This window comes from Pelecanus crispus, chromosome 4 (assembly GCF_030463565.1).
Source record: "Pelecanus crispus isolate bPelCri1 chromosome 4, bPelCri1.pri, whole genome shotgun sequence".
NCBI classification, from domain to species: domain Eukaryota; kingdom Metazoa; phylum Chordata; class Aves; order Pelecaniformes; family Pelecanidae; genus Pelecanus; species Pelecanus crispus.
This window is the reverse complement of record NC_134646.1, coordinates 66,257,031-66,279,973: the sequence shown is the minus strand read 5'-3', so window position 1 is coordinate 66,279,973 and position 22,943 is coordinate 66,257,031. Positions and strand designations below refer to the sequence as shown.

The window sequence follows — 22,943 nt, the reverse complement described above, 5'->3', positions numbered from 1 at the left end:
CTTGCAAATGCATTGCTGCCAAATGATTTTGTTCTGTGGCCTCTGGAAAAATTTTGCAGTATGAGTCATACTGATATGGAATATTATTTATTGATTTCATATGATAACTGGAATTTAATATTGGCTAAATAAAATAGGTAATGAAAATGTTTAAACCAGATAAATTATTTCTGTTTGCACTGGGTTTGTGGGTTTTTTCATGACTAGTTACTGCCTCTAAGTTTTCCAAGTCATTGATCAGAGTGTGGCGTTTGTCTGTGTGTTACTTAACAGATAAAGCATCCATCAAAACCAGAAAATTTGGGCCTAAAATAACAATGAGGGTATTTGGTTGGACTGTTGGTACCTCTTTAGTAGCATACAATCCTTTTCAGGAAGAGCACTGTGAAATGATGTAATTTGTTTCCTTTAATCTCTTTGCTTTCTGTATCCCAAAGTTTACAAAGTTACAAAGTGTGAATGAGAAAAATAATACGTAGATTATTAAATTTGTAAATTCATTATTTCAGGCCAGAGGTTCAATTCGAATACTTTGGTCTTACGTCCTGCATAATGAATAGATGCAAAGACCTTCACCAGCAGTTTTTAGGTATAGTTATAACTAATGTTTGAGCTAGAGTCTATCTCTTCTAAAGATGCATAGTCTTCATTTAAAGACTTCCAGATACTTGTACTGGACACTGTATTCCTAAAAAAGGGGGCCTTAAATTAAGGTTACATTCTTTCCCCTGTGAGAGAACATAATTTATGTCCTTTTTAGATTAGTTTCTTTTTCTTTCACCTCAATTAACATATACAGAGAATTACATTTGCCTGTGTATTGTTATTGTCAGCTGTATTTTGGCAGCTATGAAAATGATGGTGTATTGCGCAAAAATAATATTTAACTTAAACTGTTCAAGATAAACTATTTTTTAAAAGGTGTTTGTATCTGAGAAATAGTTTTGAGGTTCAAAAGAGGAAAAAGTCTCAAAATATGACCTGCTTTCCATAAAAAATAAAAAAAGCAATGAGTTCAGATGTCACAGTGTTTCAGTTTTGCATGTTTCCTTTTGATGAATGCTCCTACCTGGAAAATGTTTGCAATAGTTAGTTGAAGGAAAAATCCATTCATTTTTATTCACAATAAATTATGTAGTGAAACACCATCTGAAACATTTCCACCTTTTACACCTTGGCTACAGTTAAAACAAACAAACAAACTCTTAAAACCTACAAGAGCAGAGAAGGTTTCACTATGCAAAAAAGTCAACAGCAAGTTGAAGTCTGTCTTACTTCTGCCCTCTTGTGTACATTCTTGATAGTGCAGTCTTGCATTGCATGAAAACTTGAAAATTTTCAAGTTCAATACCGGTTATTACATTCTTTACAACTGCGTATAGGATGAAATTGTTGTTAATTTTTTTCCCTAGGAATGCTTTTAATATTTAGTTTTATACTCAATTGCTGTGAATACTAGATTTTTCATTTATGTAAACAATAAAAAATACAAATATATTTTACAAAATACAGTATACATTTCAGAACTTATGGATGCGAGGTGAACATTATAATCTGTGCTTTTTGAAATAACTGAATATCGTGTAGGCATTCTGTAAAGCTGCTGGGAATGAAAGTGGATGTAAGGATCACATGTGTGGAACTGCACACGTGTGAAAATGTAAATGTTTCATTTGCTTATTCACTTACTAGGACTTCCCAGATCATAGTAACTGAATAGAAAAATAACCTAATAGATGTAAAAGCAGCCAGTTGCATGCACAGTTACTAATGATGTGACAGAAAGGGATAAACCCAGGCTGAGAGGCAAAGAGGAGAACGGGGATATTTTACAACAAATGAATGTGAAGATAAAATCAGAGCAAGTTCAAAGTGAGCCTGGAAATTTGAACAGGAAAGTAAATTAAGTTGATCAAGAGCTTTCAACGATATTAGCTCTCTTCAACAGCATCTAACAGATGCTAGTTAAAGCAGGTCCTTAAATCTGTTTGACATTGCTTTGTTGATCCAGTAAGTCAGTTGATTTTTATATGCTGTCTTTTCTACAGGTATTACTCTGTTTTTCCCGAGATACATCTGTATTGGAGCACTTTACTTACAGCAGTGCCACCCCACCCAAATCATATATACGAGGTAAAAAGAGTTGTTTTATAAAAGAGTGTATAGATTTTTGTTGACTGCTGCAGTAATACAGTATGTGAATTTCCTTTATGTTCATTACACCTGGTAGACTACATTTAAAAGAACGTTAGTAAAAACTTCATGTATCCAGCTGACATCTGCACAGATTCTGTGACAGTTTAGAAGCTGATCACATGAAGGCCAGATTGCAATGTTGTTCTTTTTACTGTAGTTTTCTGTGAATAATTCTCCTGTGTTTTACCAAAGTAAATGAAACACACAACTATGACAATATGATAAAATCTTGACAACATCTATCTTCATCAGCGTTATAAATTTAAATACACAACATTGTCCTGTGCAACTTCAATAAATTTAGCAACTGGAAGTGGTGGTAGGATGTTATCTTCCCAGAGCAGTGAATTTTGCAGATATTTGCAGAGAGGAGCAGAACATGTTGCTGAAGAACTGTGGGCTCTGTTCAAAGATCTGGGAGAGTAGAGCTCTACCAAGCACACTTATACTGATTTTTTTTAAAGCATGGCATCTTCCAGAGTGGTAGCTTACTTTTGGACATTCTTTGGCTTAAGTTCTCATGTGAGTCTTATTTTTCTTAACAATCTTAACTTTATTGGTTCAGTCCACTTGCCTTCTCTGACAACTTCTAATGCCATACCTCTGGGCTCTGTTTCCTTGCTTCTTAGATCCTCACCTGCCTTGGCTTTACCCAGAGGTTCCTAATTTTGTCTTCCTTCTTGAATCATTCAGCCATCCAATCACTTTTTTTTCCATGTACCTTTACCTTCTTAATTCCTATTTTCTTCCTTGGTCCCTCGTGGCAGTGTATTTAGCCAAATGTGATCCCTGTACCAAGTACATTTTTTGAACAGAACCTCTGCTGACAGTTTTCCTCTTGCTGCTTCTTATGTCACTAGAGGCAATGGTTGTTTTCTAATTTTTTGCTTCCTCCTTTATTGCTTTGTAGGTCTTTTCTCTCTCTTTAACTGAATTAGGGAGTTTTCTTAACCTACTTCTTGAAACAAGCACAGGGCTCACCTGAGAGCAGAACAGCAGTGGAATCCCAGGTCTCACTTCAGGCACAGAGCCATGGCAGCCCAGAAACACAGCTAAGGGGAACATCCTACTTATTCCTAGACAAATCTGGGGAATGAAGTTGCTGAAATCTAAATCTCTGCTGAACCTGTGCAGTGTAAATCCAAAAGGCTTGTAGGTCCTATTTTTGGCTAATTTTCCAAGAGATGTGCTTTATGCTCAAAATACTCTCCTTCCAGATTACAACTCCCTGCTGCACAGCAAGCAAACTACTGAAAGGAAAAGTAAAAAGTATTTTTTAGTTTATTGAAACAACTGATTTCTGTAATTGGAAAATGCTGGATTTTATTTTCATGGGGTAGTAGGCAAGAGCTTCGGAGGTTAATTTTTAATTTAATTCAGTCAATCCATGCTACAGGAAAATATCTAAGTCCGGATTCCATTGAACCTGACAAAAGTTCCCTATGCTAAATTCTTCTGTGTAGAGTGAACAAAATACACAGAGATCTAAAAGATCGCTGAATATTCTATAAATTTTCATATAAGTAATTACATTTTCTAGTTGAATTTTCTCATTTTAAAACTAAAATAATTACAGCTTTTAATTAGTAGTAATTATGCTTAAAACCACCTATATTTCTAAATGAATTGTGAATTTTTTTAATAGCGGATTTAAAATTATTCGGTTCTGTAGTTCAAATATGGTTAACTAATATGTTAATTTTGCAAGGAAGAGAGAAAGTTATATGGTCAGTCTGTACTATCAGTGATTGTGTTGACTTAATTAATCTTTTGTATCTAACACATTACTTAAATATTTTTTTTGTTATATCAAAACTATACCATCTGTCTTCCTCTCTGTTGCAGGCTTAATGAAGCCTTGAATATTTTTTATCTGTTCCTACATCTTTTTAAATGCCTTTCCCATCCCTAGGTCAGTCTGCCACAGCATGGCAGAATTATCCCCTTAACCTTATCCCCTCATAGAGCTTCACTGTCTTCAAGGTCTGCAGCAAACACCTTTAGAGCTCCTAAGACACAACCAAATAAAATCTCTATGGGATAGCATTGCTGAAATCTTCCTCCTCTTTTTTGCTGTTTGTCAGCCTCCCTTATTGGTGCTGCATTTTAGTTTTATATCTGACTCTGTACCTGTCTTATTGCATTGCTTGCTTGTTTTAGACAATATGAAATAGTCAATAATGGAATTAGTTATGATTTTTATAATTGTAACTTAGAATCTATCTTTTTCATTTAAAGGTTTACGCCTTTTAACAGTTTAATCACATTTTAATTGTGGTTTGGTGATTCACAGGAAAACTCGGAATGGAAGAGTATGCTGTTTTCTATCCTCCAAATGGTAAGAATTATACTATTGCCTCCTCTAGTGGTAGATTGGAAAGATACGAGATTTTTTTCTCAAATACATGATGACTTCTTTTTCTATTACAAATTATGTTTTGCTATTATTCTGCGAAATTCATTAATTTAAAGGAGTAAGCTGGACTGAAGCTACTCCAAAACCACATTCAGCCTGGTGTTAGTCACATACGGAGTTCATCTACGTGTGTGAGAAGGAGAAAGAAAACAACTTCTGGTGCAGCAGCTTGTATTCCAGTCTTGTATCACCACTTAGAGGATCTGAATGATACATGCTGAAACTCTCTGACCCCAGCTTTTCAGTACTCAACAAACCACACCTTAAAGTCTTTTCCTTTCAAAATGTGCATTCACTTTAAAAACTCAGACATAGCAAATCTATATAATTTTAAGTTAATATCATTGCTGTTATGGCTACTTCAGTTGTTAAAATTCTTTTTTTCAGCTCTCATTTTGACCATTTCAACCCCTATCTATTGAATCCTTTCTTTATTTTCATGCTGCATTTGTATGTTAAGTTCAAGCTCTTTGCTCTTTCTTTCAAGGCCTTATGTCACCAATCTTAAATCTGTGTATTTGGCCTTGTCTTTTATGTCTTCTGTGTTCCAGTGGCATCAGTTGTAGCACATACTTTTGTTCCCCCTTCTTCCATTTTTGCCTTCGCAATTCTTTGCAGTTTTGTAGCCATGAAACATTGTCCTTATGACCTTTTGCCAAAGCAGCTCCCTCTTACCAGTCCTATATGAAAATTAATGAATGGGAGCTAAGATCAGTTGGAAAGGAGGAGGGAACTGTTATGATACAGCTACCAAGTCCTCTAAATGTTTTATCTGAGTACTACATGAATTATTAGAGGTCTTGGTCTCCTTTCTTCCTGCTCCCTCCTTGTCAATGCATGACATTTACAGGTTGTCATTTATCTGAAATTAGGTTCTGATTTCAGCAAAGCTTATACATAATAACTTCATGGAAATGGAGCTTTACTTGGCTTTCTAGGAACTATAGAATGTGTTTAAGCACATGGTTGTAGTGAAGTGGTACAATTACTGTACTTAAATTTTTACAAGACTGAGATCTAAGACTGCAGGTGCCATAACAAGGAAATATTTTATTCCTTTGGTAGACAGAATACAATTTCAAAACTTGGGGAAAAAATCAATTTTTTTGCATGGATAAAAAGAAATATAGAACAAAAAAGAAATATTTTTGTTTTGTAGGTGTAATTCCTTTTCACGGCTTTTCTATGTATGGTAAGTGTGACTCATAAACTCTTAAAACCTCAGGATTGCTTTTTATCATATTGCAGTTCAAAGCTGTGTGTACTTTTCTGCAGCTTTTAAACATGTGTGTATTCTGTTTCTTTGTGTATGAAGACTGTTGTATATACACTTTTTAAAATGCCAGGTTGTTTCTATTTGCTTATATTACAGCTCGCTACTGTGTGGGAGTTCCTTCTTTGAGAACTACTAGCTGAGCTGTACATCTTAATGTATGTGAATAGAGGGATAAAGTTTGCTGACAGAGTGTTCTGTTCTTGTGTTTCACTTCTGGGTAGACCACATTACCTGTGAAAAGAGTTCTTAAAAACACTAATTATGTGAAAGGCCTGTTGCTGTATCCATTTGCCTGGAACAGGTGTTAAAGGAGCATTAAATGATAGAGCGGTTGCTACTTTACTGCACAGAGGAAAGTTCAAATATCAACAAGATTTCTAGAAGAGCAGAAAAATCTCCTGAGGTCTCAGATGTAACAAGACAGGTAGTGCAGGGAGACTCCAATAATGTAAGACTATTTGTTACAGCTTTCCATTTTTTCCTGTTGATTTATCAGAGGTATTTGTGGCATCACAGGGCAAGCAGATTTTAAGATTATACTTAAAATGCTATGTTTTGCTAATAAGAAAGTTTAATGATCACACAATCATTAAAATCAGACGATTTAAATATGAAATGCGAATTTGAACCTGAGTAGGGAATCCAAGTCTTTGAAGTAATGAACAGCTTAGTTACAATCTCTTCCTTAGGTACTCACTAGGAGGCTTTCACTTTTTCTTGTGAAACTGCTTTTCAGAATGTTTGTATTTGACTCTGCCCTTGAGAACAGCATCTCTCAAACTGGGTGTGAGCTTCTTCCCTCCCTCCTGTCCTCTCTCTTTGCAAGGGCTCAGAATATGCTGGTTGTGAGAAGGAGGGAGGCTGAAAAGCAAGGCAGCAGAAACACTAGTGTAACTCCAGGCGGTGGGTAAGGTAGTTGGGACCAAGCAGAGCATCCTACATATTCCATGCTGTGCTGCTCTCGGAGGAAGTGTCTGGGTCCTTATATAAATCCTGTACACTTTTGCATGTTCGCATGCATACGCTTGTTTGGTGCCAACTGTCAGGCACTGTTCTGTCATCCTCCTGGCCGTTCTGTACATATGCGCGCTGCTGACTCCTCCACCTCCATCTTCAATCCTTAAAAACATACACGGTAGTAACACCCTCTGCTTTTCTTACCCCTACGTAAGTACACATTTCTGTGAACATCACACCCTACCTTAGCACCCCACCTCTCATACACATATGTCATTATTTTCTATTAAGCCACGTTCTCTAATATAGATGTACATGAAAATGGATTCACACATGCATACGCCCATATATATAAAAAAAGTACATAAATCTGTGTGCATATGTATACATATGTATGCAGACAAATGTGTCTGTATCCCTATCTTTGTGTAAATAAAACTGGAAGGGAAGGTGAATGTAGAGATAGACTATGAGTGTGTTAAAGCGTAAGCTGTCATCCAGAGTGAATGCATCTGTAAAATGGAGCAGTAGATGTGGTGGGTGAATGGACAGATGAAAAGGCTGTTTACAGAAATGTGTTTAGAACAACTGTCTGCGAAACATGCATTGAATGAATGCAGTAGAAATCAGGGGGAACTGATTATGTTTGTACAGCATATACATACAATAGATTTATCTATATGCTAGACTTTTACAAAAAGAAAAAAGGGACTAATTGAAAAAAGTTTGAGAACCGCTGCTTTACAAATGTAGCCAACTGTTATTTTGAATCAGGTATATTAGAAGACTTCTAAACAGTAAAATACCAAATGTCCATGTTTTTCAGCTCTTACAAGAAATAAACAGGTCTCTATCAATCAGTCATACTTATGTGATGTTATTGTGGCAACCAAAAGCTATTTTTTTAATATTTTCATTTTCGCAAAACCCATCTTCAAGCACTAACCTTATTCCAGTCTTACGTATGGGGAACCAACTGGGAAATGGTCACTAGCCCAGGAGCACATTGGAGGTTACAGACGGTTGAATCAAAAACGTGTACTGTTCAACATATCGTTGCCCTACACCGCAGAGAAGCCACCCTTATTCTTATGCTGAGGAAGCCAGCACTATAGCAAGCAGGTTCTAATTAGTTTAGATTCTTGAAATATATAGAACTATTACCTAGAATGTATTGTACTCCCTTTCTTAACTTTTTACGCCAAATGATAGACTCTGTTATAAAATATCTCTTTCTAAATAATTGGTTTAGTATTGTTTTTGTAAATTGTACTGCTATAAATTACTTGGGTTTTCCTCATACTTCATGCACTTAATCATTGAACTCTTTCAGCAGTTTACAGTGTTGAGGCAATTATAATTCTTTTATCCTTTCAGTTGCTCCACTTTGTTTTCTGTACCATGAACCTTCCAAATTGTATCAGATATTCCGTGAGATGTATGTGCGTTTTTTCTTCAGACTTCATTCCATCTCTTCTCATCCCTCTGTAAGTTCATTAGGAATTAAAACCCACTCACTTGATATTCTGTTTGCTATGGAACAATAATATACAATGGCATGATTTTCTATGTGATTGAGATACAGATATATATATACACTTCAGGCAAGCTTGGAAAGAATATTAGGTAACTCCAGTTTGGATATTTTTGTTTTCTACATCAATGTTAATCTTTGCTGTAGAATGTAATGTACTTTAAAATACTACAGTTCTCATTTTATGAGGGTTTTTTTTTTTTTTGAGAGTCAAGTCTTTTATGTAATAGGTTTCTCAGTTCAAGAAGTCACATAAATGCATACTTGCTTTCATTTTAATCAACAACATGTAAGTGCACACACTTTAGTGTTTTCTGGGGTAGAGGAACTAAAATATAGTCATATATAGATACTGTTTCAGTGATATCCAGTTAATGTCTGTTTCTTTAACTCAAGTATCTTTGTGTGACAGCACATGCTTTTTAGCACTACTAGATGAATTTTAAATAATTTGGTTATGGTTATGACCAGGACCAGCTGTCTTGAATGTAAGACAATTGTAGAAATTTGCTTATCTTCTGTTTTTGAAGAATAAAACACAGTATTTTTTTTTCTCCTTCATAAAGTGCTGAATAGTTACATTACTTTTTGAAAACATTTCCTGGTTAAAAGAAAATCCTTTCCTTGATATACCATTTCAAGGCTGTGTATTGTGCTTTCAGTCATTAGTAGCAGAGAAAACAGTCAGACAGGAATCTTTTAATTTTCATGGTAATTTTTAAAAGAAATTTTAAAATGTGTTTACATTTAACTTTTTGTAATTATCCCAAATGCTGTTTGTTTCTAGTGATCAGAAATGTGTTATTTCTCACATCCTCTGTTTTTAGTGTATATATAGTATAACTGAGTTCTATTTCATCAAAGTGGAAATATTTCAAGTAGGTCATATTATAATAAGCCACTAAGTACTTAGACCCTGACGTACAAATACCATAAGTATCTTACAGTTGAAAGGGACTATCAAAGTATATTATGTTGCTAATACATACATAGAATTGTAGGAGCAAGGCTTTAGTGACTGAAGGCATTAGAGCTACTTGTGTCCTGCTTACGTGAGCTATATATCATTAATAGTGTTTCCTTGCTTGAATTAAAAATCCATGTATATTTACATGCTGATACTGTTTTCTCAGATTTGACAGGATGAGTGTTAGTATTCAGGATATGATCTTATTTTGTTAGGGCATTGTGTCATTGTGTTTGCTGTTCGAGACTCTTCTACAAACCCATCTGCCCCAGCTCTTTTATCACCTTCGAGAAATTGGGGCTCAGCCGTAAGTACTCCTTTCTGACTTGCTACAGATGTTGCAGATTCATTGTTCTGAAAATGCTGGTTTGTAGTATTTTAATTTGAAAGCTATGGGCAATTATTCAAAAGTGCAAACATCAGTGTGCCATTTTTCCTTGAAAGTCAGTTGGAGTTCTTTGTCTAACCTGCGTATACGTGCTTTGTGCATATCTTCTGTATGTTCTGTGAAAAAGAGACGAGAATTGCTCTATGAGAAATGCTGCATTATTCAGCTAAGTTTCAGTTATTCATGTCAGATCTGATGGAACTAAGTGATTTATTTCCTAGGGGACAGAAGACGCAGAGATATGTTAGTTACAGCAGAAGCTCCTGGAAGGGGAGAGAGAGCAAGAGGCTGTCATTCTATAGTGTACTCATGGCACCAAATGTAACAGAACCTGAAAATCTTACTGTTATAATTGGTATCCAGCAAAATAGCATAATAGCAGAAAGGAGGAAACATTGAGGGTGATAACAGCTGAGGATCCCTCTAATGTGGTTGTTTGGTCAGAGTATTTTAATGATATTAGTACTTTGTCAAATGAGATGCTAAATAGTTTTCTGATGGCTGTTGCAAAGGAAAATATTGATTATTAATGCAGCAAGAGAAAATGGCTATTCCTCCTGGAAGAGAAATGCAGAAGAATAATAAAATATTTTTACTTTATAGAGGATCTGTCTGATCATTATGGGAAACAGAGGTATAATAACTATTGTTTATCACTTGTTTGCAGGCTACGAATTTCATTTAAATGGATGGTACGGGCATTTTCTGGTTATTTAGCTACAGATCAGCTCTTGCTTCTGTGGGACAGAATCCTGGGATACAACTCTCTAGAAATTCTTGCTGGTAATAGAATTGTTTTTACAAAAAGTGTTAAGTCCGGGTGGATGTAAGGCAAATACATGTTAGCTTCTATGTGTTTTGTGACAAGAAGAAAACAGTTGCTGTTTGAATGCTGAAAGCAGATTACATACATACTCAAAGAGTATAACTTCTAGAAAACTAGAATTGCATAAATACTGCATCTCTAACAAAAATATGTGAGGTAATTTTTTTTTTTTATGACGACACTCCAAAAATGCTAAGCGCTCTGTGAACAGAACATAAGATGTTCTCTCAGTGTCAGTGGTAACGATAAATGGGTTTATCACCTTTCACAAAATAAAAGATTCATGTTACTCATTTATGGCAAGTAGTTTTTCAGTACTTACAGCAACTGAGAATTCCCCAGATTTTGCTGGATTTCTTCTTTCAAAGCCCCATCTTTTAAGAGACTTTGAAAGTTTTGTACTTATTTTTTATAAAGGAAATTATGTCCTAAGTTTTATGCAAGGTTTTAGATGGGGGTTCTAAGGAAGACATGTATCTTCAGTTGGGTCAGATTTTAAATACAAAGTAGGTGAATAGAAGAGAAAAGAAAACATTTTGGTTTTATTTGTACATGTAAGACAGCTATGTAGAGAGATACATTTATATAAGAGTATATTTTTTAAAAGTTCATTTATTTTATATAATATTCACAACTCAAATATTGCTATTTAAATAAAGTTATTGGCTTAGAAATAAACTAATCATAAATCACCTTGTCCCTTTTAATTAAAAGCTACTCACCTTAAGCATTTTCACTCAGACTTTTCTGAAAGAATGTTGTGTTTTTCCTATTCATTGTAAAGAAAGGCCAAAGAAACTGAAACACAGCTATCCATTGTATATTATTCTTCAGAATCAAAATAATTACTCTAAGGCAGTGAGAATTGGTATTTTCCATCAAGATTCATTCTAACCACTAATTAACAGGTTAGCAACTTAAATATTGGGCATTTTCTTTCAGTCCTGGCAGCTGCTGTGTTTGCTTTCCGAGCAGTCAACCTGATGGAGGTGACATCACTGGCTGCAGCTGAAGTAAGGATAAGTTTCAGTTTCAGGAGATTGAAATAGTTTCTGATGCTTTGCCAACAAGAGTAACTTAAGCTTCACATGGCATGTGGTACATAGTGCAAATCTTTCTGCCTAAATTCTTACCTTAGATAAAAAGGAAATTGTGAACATGCAGTACATAATACTGCTTTTCTGGAGTAAAGAGAAATAAAAGAGTATATTTGCTACAAAAATGTAATGTTACCAAATTATGTTGTACGATCAGATTTCTATTTTAATACATAATCTATGTTTGTGGGATATATTATTTTTGAAATATCGTGGAGGTTTGTACCTTTTTTCTCAGTGCATTTTAATGTAGTTGCTTCTGTGCTTTTTGATATTACAAAAATTTTATAAGACTATTTTTGTCAATATTTGATCTGAAATTTTACTGTGAGTACTGTCATTTTACAGATGGGAAATGAAGAAAATCAAGTCATTATGATGAAGATTATAATTGTTTATCTCTACTAATTTGTTAAAAGATATTTTTCCCAAAAATCTGGTGATGTATTTTTTCCAAACTTTGAGAGCTTGTGATGATACTTTGGTTTTTTTAACATACTTTCATGAAAGATGTTGACTATTTGAGTCATCACATTGGACTTACTTCACAAGTACTAGCCAAGCCACAGGATAAGGATTCTTAATTCCCAATTATTTTTAGAAGCAAGTTGAAATGTTAGACCCCTTATTCACTCATGATGCCATGTATATTTGAAGTAAGGCTAAAGGCTAAAATAAAGTTACTTGGTTTATATACATAAACATATGCTTTTTCTTTGAAATGTTAGAATGAAAAATAATAGAACAAGGCACTAACATGAACCTGCATAATTTGCTTCTAGCCAGGTCTGAATGTAATTGTTGTTAGTATTGTAGTATTTGAATCTTTTTCTGACATTTTGACTTGCTTTAAAGAAATTTGATTCAAATGTCAAGTTTAACAGGCCTTTTTGGTTTTTATCCTAGGCTGTACTTGCTGACCTTTCAACCCTGAAAGTTATGCCTCTTCTGCAAATCTTCTTGTTTGCTACTGTCACTTGATCTGCTTCAACAATACTGGTACCACAATTCCAGTCTTTCTTGAGAAGCTAATCATCAGCTATGCAATGTCTGCATAAAACCAAAATTAAGCTCTATGTACAATATTAATTTAGAAATCATGACCTTAAAATTTTCTAACTGAAAACAATACCTTTGCACACAAGTATGTGCAGTGCATGCTACTGAATTTCACCGTAACAGCAGTGGTTATTACTTGTACATTAAGAATTACTACTTCTGCAAATAAACAATATGAATCAGTGTCTAAAATGCATGTAATATTAAATTAAATAAAGTAAATGTAATTCGTGATCTGAGCATTGTGATGTTAATGTCGGAGTTGTAAAAGTTCTCTTTCAATATGAAATGGCTTTTTCAAGGTCACCGCTTGGAGAGTATCAGCTCAAATACAGTCAATTGAGAAAATACAGACACTTTAACTTGCAAGAATTTTGTCTCTTTTTCTAAGAAAAAGATAGGATTATGCACCAGTTCTGCTATCTCTATCTTATTTATTCTCTTCACAGACATTTTTTCCATGTTCTTTCTCACGTTAGCTACTTCCGTTTATTCTTTTCATATACAGAGATGCAGTCACGCATTCCCCATTCATCTTCAGTTAGGTTCGCAGCTATCTCAGGCACCTTCTAAACTCCTATCCAGAGTCCCATCAAAGGCCCTGTGTCATAAAATACGTTCCCCTGCAGAGAAGGCCTGAGCATAGCTTCCTTCAGAACTTGTTGGAGCCAGTCCTTACATGAGCCAAACTATTCCCCTGAGAACGATGCCAAGAGTCCTTTTGCCATGCCCCACACCCTCTTTGGGAGAGCGGTCCTATGCCTTGCCAGTTTTCCAGCCTCTCTGATTCAACAGCTCAGGCTTCAGAATCCAAACTCCTATTGATGTGTGACGGATTGTCACTATGCTGACAGGCTGGCCCATCGTCTGTTAGCGATCGTACCGTTTTGTGAGGTCTCCCAGCTTTTTCCGCTGATTTGTTGAATTCCAAAGGTGGAGTCAATAATCTGATTTGATTAAGCATATCTTAATACCTGAAAAAGGATCAAAATCAAAAGAACATAATGGGTAACGTAGCCACTGCATTTGCTGTAGGACTTTTATCTTGGCCTGATTTACATACATGTAGTTGTCATCATTTGTCATAGATACTGAATGTACGATGGTGAAGCATGAGTCCTTCATAGTGTGCTGAAAAGTTGCCTGAAAAGTGTTCTAAGCTGTAGTCTCAGACAGTGTTATGAGCTTTATGTCTGTGATTCTCGTTGTCTCTGTCAGGATAATGCAGTAAGAAACTTACTGAACTTTTATAGACTGCTAGTAAATTTATAAGGCAGATTTTAAAAAAAGGTAAAGTTGTGGACTCAGTATGATCACTTCTTATATAAAGAACCAAACTGCTTAACAGATATGATGTACTGAATAAGAATATTTGGGGAAATTTTGTTCTGGATAACAAAGAAAATTGATCTTTTCCTTAATATTTGCAAGAAATGGTTTTAACTGTTTAACTAGAGGCTTTTCTATGACATTTAGTTTTTAAAAGGAGGACACATGTGACAGCTTTTATCTTTACAGCAAGTATTACCCTGTTTTATATATGGGGAATGGAGGCATAGCAAGATAAAGTGATTTGCTAAAGATTACACAGTAAATTCCTAAATGATGTGAGCAGTCTCTCCTCTCCTAAATTCTTGTTTATACTTCAAGATGCTCAGTTTGTGTATTAACCACAAGACCTCACTTCATCAGAACAACATGTAATGCACATCTATCTAAAAATGCAGCATTTTGCAGTTTTTAAAATCTGTAAGACTGGGTAGCAATTTAGAAATTATAATGTTACAAAGCAGTCACAAGAATTGGGGCTCAGTAAGGTCATTAAAAGGTTACCATGGCATTTCAGGGAATTAAAAGTATTTACTAAATAGCAAGAAAGGCTCCCTAAGAGGCCTGCTGACCCTCTAATTCCCATTGCTCTGTGCAAGTACGTTGTGCGGAATCTGAACAGTATCCTAACCCTTATTGGGATTTTTGGGTGATATTTTTTCTCTTTTTTTTCATTTTCAATAGTTTTGAAAATGTTGTAAGTAGGCAGAGATAGAGACTGTTGGGTTCTTGTTTGAACAAGCAGTTCTGTGACTAACAGAATATGGTCTGTTTTCCTCAGACCTGGCATCTCGTCATTCATCCTAACAACCTGGCATCTCCGTTGTGTCCCCTCTGCCTTCCCCACCGGAGTACTTAAACTCCTCTTCCTGACCCCCACCCTCATTTCTCCTGGTGGCTGGGCAGGGGACCTTATGCTCTGCGGCTGGCGTGGACCAACACGCACCTTTCGGCGAGACCGCTGCTGCTGGCTGCCCCGGCTGGCTGCTCCCTGCGCGCGGGCTGATGCTCTGCCACTCACTTCTGGGTTGGCCAAAGGCTTCACGGACTGCATGCAGCTCTTGAGCCTGGTATCGTATGGACCAGCTGGAGCAGCGAATCTCTGCTGCCTTTTGTCAGGTGTTTAAGTGGACTTTTTCGAGACGCGGAAAGATGGGGACACACACACACACACACAGAGACATGTACACAGGAATAATGCGTATAGCTTCTTTAAAAATGAGATTAAGATGAAATTAAAAATTAAGCAGATCCTCTCCTTAGACTTCAACTATACTGTTAGATTTTTATATCTTTTCTCAAACCTATTTTTAAAAATTGCTTTTACTGAAGATGTATTGCTTTCATGTTCCCCTCAGTTTCCTATTTTAGTTCCAAGAAAATACTGTGTTTCAGATTCTGGCTGATACTTGTATTTTTAATCTCCCTTGCTTAAACAACACTCATTTCAAATATTTTTTTTAAAATATTAAAATTAATGGTTTCTATCTTACAGCTAGATACTTGTATGCATAGGTAGTATCAATTACTTAAGTTTCAATTCTTTAACTTCCACAACCAGTTCAAACCTTTCTATGTCTGTAGCCTATCATTTGACTTCCCAATTCCTAAAACTCTGTTTTCATTTTTTCTGTTTTAAGTAATGGCCAGATTTTGATAGTAGAATTGTATCTAAATTTATAATTGCGTTGATTTAATCAGGCTCAGCTGAACCTTCAATGGCTCAATTTAGCCAAATTGTTTTTCTTGGTCTGTTCCTCCCTATCTGAAATCAATATAAACAGACATTTCAGTACAAGAACCAATTGTCTCCATATTTATAGATAAAGATCAACTTTTTTCTGCTTACCTTAGGATTCTGGCTATGGCCTATCAAAGGTTTCTTGTAATGTCAAATAAACTGTTTAAAAAAACTCAAAAGTAAATAGCCTTGTCTAAAAATGTACCCAAGTTATCTTCATTCAGTACTTCCAAAAATATATTGGCACTTCAATCTTGATAGCTGGGTAATGGAACAATTGAATAACTAGAACAGTTTCTACTTTTTAGTGGAATTTTTTTGTCATAGTAACAAATTTTATTATGAGAAATGGAGAGAGTATGGAGACCATAAAACAGTTAGATAGCCCAGTAAAGGGAAAAGGCTGGAAAGAGAAGCATTTCTACTTGTTACCAGAAACCAGCAAAAAAAATATGCCCAAGCATATGCCTCTTACTGTCATCTAATGAATTTTATAAAATTCTTCCAACAAGACTGAGGGGATTTCATTAAACAGAATTGCTGTACAAAGATCAGTTAGGGAAAAGCAATTTAGCGAGCCGCTCATTAAGACTAAATAAGAGATTCGTTAAAAGATACTGGAATATACTGCAAAACTGTAGGGCCGTACCTCCAGTGAGGAAGGGGAAGAGCCCTTCTACAGATTTTAACGAATGGGTATGATATATTCTGTCCAGTATTTCATGTGAGGAAACGGGGGAGGGAGGGAGGATGCAGCAGGGGTGGCGGGAGCTGCTGGGCTCTTCCTTTTCCCTCCTCTCCTAAAGGCTGTTCCTGTCCGTGCCTGGCTGCTGGCAGATGCTGCGGCACCGGCTGCTTTCATCCCCGCGGCCCACACAGGAAAGGCAATTAGCTGAAGCGCGTATTTGCCATCAACAGAGCTTTGTGTTTTGTACGGCCAGCTACAGCTGGCTTCCTCCGGCCCCCACAAACGCGCTTCACGTGCTGTCACTGGGCAGGGGAAGGCAGCAGGGCCAGGACACGGGTCAGGGCCGGGGCTCGGACCAGGGCCAAGGCATGGCCAGGGCCAGGGAGGAGACAAGGGCCAGGGCCAAGGCATGGCCAGGGCCAAGGCAGGGCCGGGGCCAGGGAGGGGACGAGGGCCAGGGCCAAGGCATGGCCAGGGCCACGGAGGGGACAAGGGCCAGGGCCAAGGCATGGCCAGGGCCAAGGCAGGGCCAGGGCCAGGGAGGGGACGAGGGCCAGGGCCAAGGCATGGCCAGGGCCACGGAGGGGACACGGGCCAGGGCCAAGGCATGGCCAGGGCCACGGAGGGGACACGGGCCAGGGCCAAGGCATGGCCAGGGCCAGGGAGGAGACAAGGGCCAGGGCCAAGGCATGGCCAGGGCCAAGGCAGGGCCAGGGCCAAGGCATGGCCAGGGCCACGGAGGGGATGAGGGCCAGGGCCAAGGCATGGCCAGGGCCACGGAGGGGACGAGAGCCAGGGCCAAGGCATGGCCAGGGCCACGGAGGGGACACGGGCCAGGGCCAAGGCATGGCCAGGGCCACAGAGGAGACAAGGGCCAGGGCCAAGGCGAGGTCCTCGGGGGAATGGCTGGCAGAGGGGACGTTAGCCAGCCTTCCTCTGCTCCGGTGCAGCACCAGCAGAACAGCTGTCCCTGTGGATAATTCCCCCTCCAGACAGCCCTACGAACAGTACCGGCTTTCGGAAGAAGTGCTGAAGGACAACTGTGATGGGGTTGGTTGGTTTGGATTTTTGACAGCTTTAGGACTCGGCATGAGAGGGGGCAAAAAAACCCCCGCTTCTGGCGGCTTCAGGCTTTTAACACAAGGCCACACTTGTTGTGAGGGACTGCACGCCTGTGAGCAGTTCTGCAAGAACCGTCTATTGTAGTAAACAGCCACAAAATGATCCGAAATCTCTAGAATCCAGAATAAGCGGTGCTGCTAATTGAAATCATTGAAAGATTTTTTTTTCCTGCGTACTCATGCTCGGCTTTTTCAATACCTTAACAAAACTGTTAGCGCAGGAAAGCTCATTTTGATCCAGCGGTGGAATAGTTGTGCTCTGCTTTAAAACAGTGTTAAAATGTCTCATCTTAGTTATTTTTTTAATTAGGCAATCAGTAGTATGCCTACCAAATGATGGCCGTGCAGACCAATTACGCTTTTGAGAAGCGTCTCAGCATACTTTGTGTCTCCGTGGATGACAAAGACTGCAGACGTTAGTGGGGACCGAAGGACTTCATGGTTAGAATAGGATGCTCGCCTTGGGTTCAGCAGGATTTGTTAAGACTGCAACACAGAAACGATTGCAACTCAATCGAACTCTGCTAAATACTGACTGGGGATCAGCCGGGGGGGTAATGCTGCTTTTTGGCAAACCATGTTTTTTGAATCTGCCTTTAAGCCCCAGGAGGTTCACCTGATTGTCAGACATCGCTGGTTGCCAAAGGTGAACTTCAGGGTCCGTGAAGAAGGATGGAGCGGGGCCTGTATTTGCGCATATTTCAAAATCAGCGCGTTGTTCTAGATGTTGGACTACTGATACGTGCAAACAATTATCTCTAGAGAATTGGCTTATGAAGGACCATGGTGCTTTGCCAAATGACATTGTGTTTGGCTGAACAGTTTGAACAAATTGTTTCTTTTGGGATTATGACCAAAATAAATGGAATATAATAAAGGAGTTAAAGCTCACGATTTGTGCAAGGCAAAGCATGTGACCAATTTCTGTGCTTTGTTTTAAACAAAAAAAAAAAAAAAAATCTGTATCATGTTGCTAAGAGACAAATTGGAATTTCATAGTCAAAGACAAAATATTATGTTATAGCCACATCGTACGTTTTAGTAGTATCTGATAGTTCATTTTATTCAGCAATTGTGTGTTCCATGAATGGTACATTCTGAGATTTTTTTCTGAAAAGCTCTGTTTAGGATAGTTATGCTCTTAATGAGTTCAATTATAAATAGTAAATCAGCACAAATATATGTTCTAAAAAGCAGTAAGATTTAATTTTCTATCTGTTCAGAATTATTTATTATCTAAATTTCTTTGATAACATGTCTAGTATCACAACATTTTCCCTTTTCTCCTTTTTTTCTTTTTAAGTGCGTCTGGGTTACGAAAACATAGGCATTGCTTTGAAGCCCAGTCTTGGTTCATTAATGTTAACATCAAGTTCTGACTGTGGAAAACTGGCATTGTTACAGCTTGTAAAGGAGGTTTGGGTTGCTTTTGGCATTCATGTTAGTGGTGAAGAAGGTCACTCCATAGTTTCCGACATAATTATTTAGATATTTAATTTTAGTTTGTGATACATTTGAGATCTTCTAACCATAACCAGTTTCTGAAGACACTACAGTTGACTGATAGACATGGGAAGGTAGTGTTGTCAGCATTAATACCCCTCCCAGTTAACGCAGGGGCAGGAGAGCCTGTGTCCCACCTCTGCCTCACTCACAAAACGCACTGCCACTATGTGGAAAGTGATTCTTGAAAAAAAGAGCTTGTGGGAAAAAGTGCTCAAATGCTGTATACTGTGATCTCTGCAACACAGAAAGGGATCACTTGCTGTTTGTATATTTAACAAAGTGCACTTTCTTCTACTGACTTTAAGTTGCTGCTTTATTCATCAGTTAAAACAGGTATGTCAATTAAAAAGTAAAAAGGTGTTTCTGAATTAATTATTTTTAATTTAAAAGCTTGAGTAAGTTTTGTTAACCATATGAAAAAGAAAGTGTCATTTCAATATGTTCATATAAATTTTGAAATTCAAACTTTTATGACTAGATGTTTCCGTTCCAGAGCTTTAGCTTCTCCTCTCTTCCCTTTTTGCAATATTCATCATCCTTACATATTTTTGTGTGATCTTGTTTTTCTGTCTTTGTGAATTACAGTTTACAGCTTGAAGAAAATATAAACCTTTCTGATTAGGACTCTCATCTTTCCCTAAGAAAGATATTGTTTCTAATCTGTTATGAAGAAACCCTGGAAAAAAACCCTAAAGATTCAATAACAGTCCATTCCTGCATTAGGTGGTGATATGGATAAAGGATAAGTATTATAGTAGAGAGTCGGTTTACAGCATATATTATTTATTTTGTGTACACTAGATCTTTATGCAGTATTCATAAGGATAGAACAAAATAAAAGTATAATTTCCAGAGAATGGTGACACCTAGGCAAGGAATAAAAAAAAGATCATCTTATGTGATATATACAATATGTACAATAGAAATTTGCGATGTTAGGAGCTTTACACTTTTTTTAGTTTGTCAGATCTGTCCTGGTCTCTGCAAAATGGTAACATTTTCTTCCAGATGTTGATCAAAATCTTGATGTTTTTGAAGTAAATTCTGTTTTGGATTTTTTTATAAAGAGTAAGGCACTCTCTGACATGTGAGGTCTATCTTTGCCTATTCAGATGTGATTTTTTTTCCATTCAATGAAGGAATTTATATATATAGGTATTTATATTTTCCTAGTTCAGAAACAAGAACTGTAATTCTTACAGTTATTCTAGCTGTGCTTTCAACTCAAGGCTAGTATTCTTACAGCTAAGCAATTCCGAACATTTTTATAAAATCACAGTTCAGTCTGTTGTACTTTGATAAAGGAAAAGATTGCTTTTTTTTCACCAGCACAAAGACATATGCAATGTATAATGTTATAGAAGAAATAGCCCTTCATAGATGCATAATTTTTGTTCACAAGTTCCAATCAGTTTAATGAAGGATATTTGCAGTTGAACTGGCCTTTTTTGTTCTGTTTTTGTAGAATTTACTGTAGATCTCTCAGAAAACTGGACACGACCCAACTGAAATGCGTATGTTCTCACTGCAAATGTAAGGCAGCTTTTTTGTTTTCTCCAGACTGAAATTTTGCCCCTTTTTTGAAGACACCGTGGTGAGATTATTAAGTGGCAAGTACAGGATAAATTTCTCTTTCCTGAATTCAGTCCAGACATTTAAACAGAGAGATGATTACTGATACTGCTCGGGAAATTGTTCCAATGCAAACAGGTCAACGCTGTAGGCTCTGCTTTTGGTGGGACCGGGCCATTCAAAGGCAGGATTATTATGGGACAGAGACACTCTTTCAAGACTCAGGCTATATTAAGATATTAGTAAGGATCAATGCTAGGCATTTTAGCTTTTTATTTCCTTCATAATACTTCTTTTAAATTTTCACTAGCCCCCTTATTTCAGTAAGTTTACAGGCCATCTGTTAGATCTAAAAGAAGAAGTTGTTAGAATTTAAGTACACCGTGTATTGTGCCCTTCTTTCCAGCTTAAAACTCCCAGCACAAGGCAACCGCCCTGCTTTAAGGAACAACACCCACTGCCATAGTTCATGGTTTGCTGCAATGTCTCTCCAGTAACTCTGGACAGGTGCCACATCTACCTCAAGCCTTTATAATTCAGGAGACATTAGCATCCCAATTTTTTGGTCTTGTAGCTAACTGCTTCCTGAGCTTGTCTTTCTTTTTCCAGATTACAAAAATATCAAGATTGTGTAAAAGGTACCAGTTCTGGAGTGATATCGAAACTTTCAGTTTTGAAAGATCACAGATCCTGGTTCCAGGTGAAGGGGAACGCTGCTGGTGTTAGCACAGCTTTTCCCACTGGGAATGCATCTTTGGAGCCAAATGCTTCTCTGAGTCTCTCCTTAGTCCTTCAAGACTGGTTCTGAAGATACTCTCTGAACTAACTTAAGTGTAAATATGATGGCAAATAGCAAATCATTAGGAAAGGTTTACCCATTGCTACTGGATGTGTGTTCCAACTCTTTCATGCTGTAAGTATCTACCTTTATGGTTGTTTTCTAGGTATATCATTTCAGTAAGGCCTAAAGTTATTTGGATTGCTGTTTCCCAAGGACGTGAAATAAGGCATATGGAAAAGCATCAGGACCACTTGCTGTGGCCCATTCCCTAGTGGATAAGAGAAAAACGATCATTCAGCTTCTTTATTCTGGAATTTGATTTGCCTCTCCTCTCCTCTCCTCTCCTCTCCTCTCCTCTCCTCTCCTCTCCTCTCCTCTCCTCTCCTCTCCTCTCCTCTCCTCTCCTCTCCTCTCTTCTCCCTTCTCAACTCTTTTTTTTTTTTTTTTTAATGGCAAGACATGTAAAGCAGGATCTAATTCAACTTATTTTAGAAATCTAGCAGTTAAATGGCTAAAATAGTTTTGCAAGGCTGCCCTTAGTGGAGAGAAACAAGTGTTTAAAAGGAAAAGTTGTCTGATCTTAGATGCTTATTTTAGTATGAAATGAACAACCTTTTGGAAGTTTCTCTTCTATTCTATTTCTACTTCTGGAAGTACTCTAAAGGGATACGGAGTTGACTGTGTCTGATTTAGATGTCTAACTTTTAGTTGAGCCCTTCCCTGTGTTTCCTATTAACTACCATGAACAGTTTAAAAAGAACTGCTAAAACTCACTAAATAGTAGATAAGTAAGTCCTAAACAGGTCAAATCAGAGAATGGTGACAAACTTCACTGAATGCAGAACTTTTTTGTCCCACCCCTAACCAAAACTCTCCCAATTTCATCAGGAAGGCAGATAAAGGAATAAAAAAAGCCCAGATCCAAAGAAGACCACAAAACTCGTTCAACTCCAGTGCTCAGGGAAGCTTAGCACATTGCACACAACCCTTCAAGTATCACAACCTGCAAAGCAAGCAGGAATAAAAATGCACTGTACGTACTGTTTCTGAAGATGTAAGCAATAGATGAAATTTCGCTCCCACTTCTTTTTGTTTTCTTGAGAAATACAGCTGTTTGTACTGAGTCATAACGCCAAATACCCAAGATTGTGTTTGAAAGTAGGAAGACAGTCAGTTTCCAATGACCTTGTAACTAAGGATATGGTCTCCAATGCTTTTTTCCCTATTACCCAAAGCAACACATTTAAAAAAAAAAAAAAAAGATACAAAGACAAAATACATGTTATTTGATTTTCTCAGCAGTAGTTTCCATATCTCCTTCAACTTTCTGGCTGATTTGAGACTAGCTGTCTCTGCCTCTGCAGAATAATCTTATTTATTAGGTGTCGCGTCACTCACAGTACCTGGCAGTACATGCCGTAGAGTTCTCATGGATCTAGAGCGCTCCTGTTTACAGGATGTGCAACTTGCCTGCAGAAATTCCAGGAAA

At 37.4% G+C, this 22,943-nt stretch overlaps 1 protein-coding gene across 2 annotated transcripts in view; it reads left to right on the top strand.

Annotated features, from left to right (window-relative positions):
• The window catches only part of TBC1D19 (TBC1 domain family member 19), a 61,486-nt gene extending 48,848 nt beyond the window's left edge, over positions 1 to 12,638 (top strand). For both annotated transcript variants that reach the window (XM_075709413.1, XM_075709412.1), the window contains 8 exons: positions 2,049 to 2,133; positions 4,490 to 4,534; positions 5,772 to 5,804; positions 8,223 to 8,332; positions 9,562 to 9,653; positions 10,402 to 10,517; positions 11,503 to 11,573; positions 12,564 to 12,638. In XM_075709413.1, coding sequence (XP_075565528.1) covers positions 2,049 to 2,133; positions 4,490 to 4,534; positions 5,772 to 5,804; positions 8,223 to 8,332; positions 9,562 to 9,653; positions 10,402 to 10,517; positions 11,503 to 11,573; positions 12,564 to 12,638 — 627 coding nt within the window. The remainder of the gene's footprint in view (positions 1 to 2,048; positions 2,134 to 4,489; positions 4,535 to 5,771; positions 5,805 to 8,222; positions 8,333 to 9,561; positions 9,654 to 10,401; positions 10,518 to 11,502; positions 11,574 to 12,563) is intronic.
• Positions 12,639 to 22,943: the final 10,305 nt, after the last annotated feature.